Genomic DNA, 2,138 nt, shown 5'->3' with positions numbered 1-2,138 from the left:
CTTAGCTTTCTTGCAGTCTTGTGCATCTGCACTCAGTTTAACAGTGGTTTATTTTTTTCTTTTGACTTTTTTGGGCAATGAGCAATGCATTGTGGGATAAAAAATTCACTTATTTGTTAATATGCATACTAGTAAGGTCTGTACTATTTGCTACTTCCTTCTTTCTGACACAACTGGACACTTCCTTTCCTCTTCCTTCTGCCTCTAATGCAACAATCAGCTAATATGAACCTTCAAACTGGAATACAGACATTTCTTAAAGTTTATATTATAAAGTTTATTATAAAGTTACCAAAGACTTGGTTTCAAACATCAAGAGTTTATTGTTGTTTATTTATTGTGGTAAACATTCCAGTTATCAAAACTTAGGGTTCAAAACTGAGAAATCCAGCAAATCTGCTACATCAAGACTCACAAAGTGATTGGTGTGGAGCCCGTTGAATTTGAAACAGAAACATAAACAAAATCATGACATAAACAAGTTTTTTTTCAAGCTTTAAGTAAAACTGAAAGCAAACTAATAAGCTGAGATTTCATAGTCTTATGCCAACAATGTTATTCAACCTCTGCTGCAGCACAACACTGTAGCTTCGTGTATCATGCTCACAGTCGTTACAGTTTATAGCTAATATGCAGAACATTGTGAGAGTGAGAAAAAAAAAGAATAAAAGAAAAATTCTTCCATCATGCTTTTAAAAAAAATCAAATGATAAGCGTGAGTAGTGTAGTAACATATCATAAACATGTTAAAAATGTTAGAAAAATAACAATTCATATAAAAAATGCTGCATTCAAGTCCATTCTTCAGCGATCTTCTTCAACGTTCAATGTCACTTTGGGAATCTGGGAGCTAGAGTGGAGTGATTGAATCTGGGCAGTCTGCAGACTCCACAGGGACACAGCGAGCCTGCTGGAGCACCTGCAGAGCTCCACTGCATGGGGGCCAGTGGGGCCTCCATGGGACCTGGAGAAAGCAACGGACATTTGGCTCCTGCAGATGATGAAGAACTGGAGGGAGATGATGATGATGAAGAGGAGGAGGAGGCTGCTGAGGAGAGGAGGGATTCCTGGGTGAGGAGGAGTTGACCGGGACTGGAGATGAGGGGCCACCCTCCTGCAAGCAGCAGCCGGGGGACTGGTCCTGTGGTCACCCCCATACCTACACTTACCTCCCCCAGCAACCGCCGCATCTCCTGCAAAGATGAACCCAGCAGGAGGATATAGTTCCTGGCTAGAACCAGGGTAGAGATCTTGGAGAGTCTGCGGCCCGGCGTTGCTCCATGTTGGTGCGACTGAGAGGAAGCAGACGAAGGCGAGGAGGCATAAGGCACCATGACCTCCCTCAGAGCATCCATAGCAATGTTTAAGTCCTGCATCCGCTTCCTCTCCCTGCTGTTGATCTTTCTTCGAAGTTCCTGCTGCTCCTCAGGGCTCAGCTCCCGCTGAGGTTTGCTTGATCTCTGGCCATTTGGGAGGCCAAGCATGGGTGCAGGGTTTAGGTGAGAGCTCAGGTTGAAACCTGGAGGGCAGTGGGATAAGTCCTGGGCAGACCCAGAGCCGCAGAGAGGTAGCGACTGCTCTCGGGCTCTGATTACTGGGTTTGGCAGCACATTCATAGTCTCCTAAGAAGAGCTGCAGTCCAGTGAAGACTTCAGCCAAAGATAAAGTTTGAGAGAAAAGCCAAAGAAGAATTTAATAGTCAAAGCTAAAAAAAAAAACCAAAACACTTTACTCAAACTTTAAAAGAAAAAGAAAAATCCACAAGCTGTAAAATCTAATTGTCATTCCCTCCACCTGTTGCGCTCCCCTTTGTTTGCAGAAGACTGCAAGCTGCCATCCAGCACAGTGACTTTTGACTTCTGAGGTTTCTGGCTCCGGAGGAGTGAGCAAATGAGAGCTTTCTAAAGTGGCAGCCCGGTTTTATCTCATTTCCACAGCTGCGCGAGGCAAGAATGACGGCTCACACGGTGGAGAAGTGAGCTAAATGATCCCCTCGCATGCCCCCACCTCAGCTCTCCTCCTCCCCGACATGCCATGTGCTCTTTACAAATGTACATATGCACATCCAACTTTGGGAATTTCGACAGTCAAATGAGGTTGTCATCCAAAGAACACCATGACAAGCTCACTGAAAATTT

The 2,138-nt window shown here is 44.5% G+C and overlaps 1 protein-coding gene across 1 annotated transcript; it reads right to left on the bottom strand.

Moving 5' to 3' along the window:
- Nucleotides 1-749: 749 nt before the first annotated feature.
- On the bottom strand, nt 750-1,936 carry olig1 (oligodendrocyte transcription factor 1). Its single transcript, XM_006810121.3, has one exon. It carries the CDS (start codon nt 1,614-1,616, stop codon nt 831-833), a length of 786 nt encoding a protein of 261 aa, XP_006810184.1. The 5' UTR covers nt 1,617-1,936; the 3' UTR covers nt 750-830.
- Between the last annotated feature and the right edge of the window lie 202 nt (nt 1,937-2,138).

The sequence above is a fragment of the Neolamprologus brichardi genome, chromosome 16 (genome assembly GCF_056152115.1).
Source record: "Neolamprologus brichardi isolate AB-2024 chromosome 16, ASM5615211v1, whole genome shotgun sequence".
Taxonomy (NCBI): domain Eukaryota; kingdom Metazoa; phylum Chordata; class Actinopteri; order Cichliformes; family Cichlidae; genus Neolamprologus; species Neolamprologus brichardi.
The sequence above is the reverse complement of the archived record's forward strand: the minus strand, read 5'-3'. Positions and strand labels throughout refer to the sequence as shown.

Excerpts from the sequence above, each read along its gene's own strand:
- olig1 (XM_006810121.3), bottom strand. The coding sequence starts at position 1,616 with ATGAATGTGCTGCCAAACCCAGTAATCAGAGCCCGAGAGCAGTCGCTA.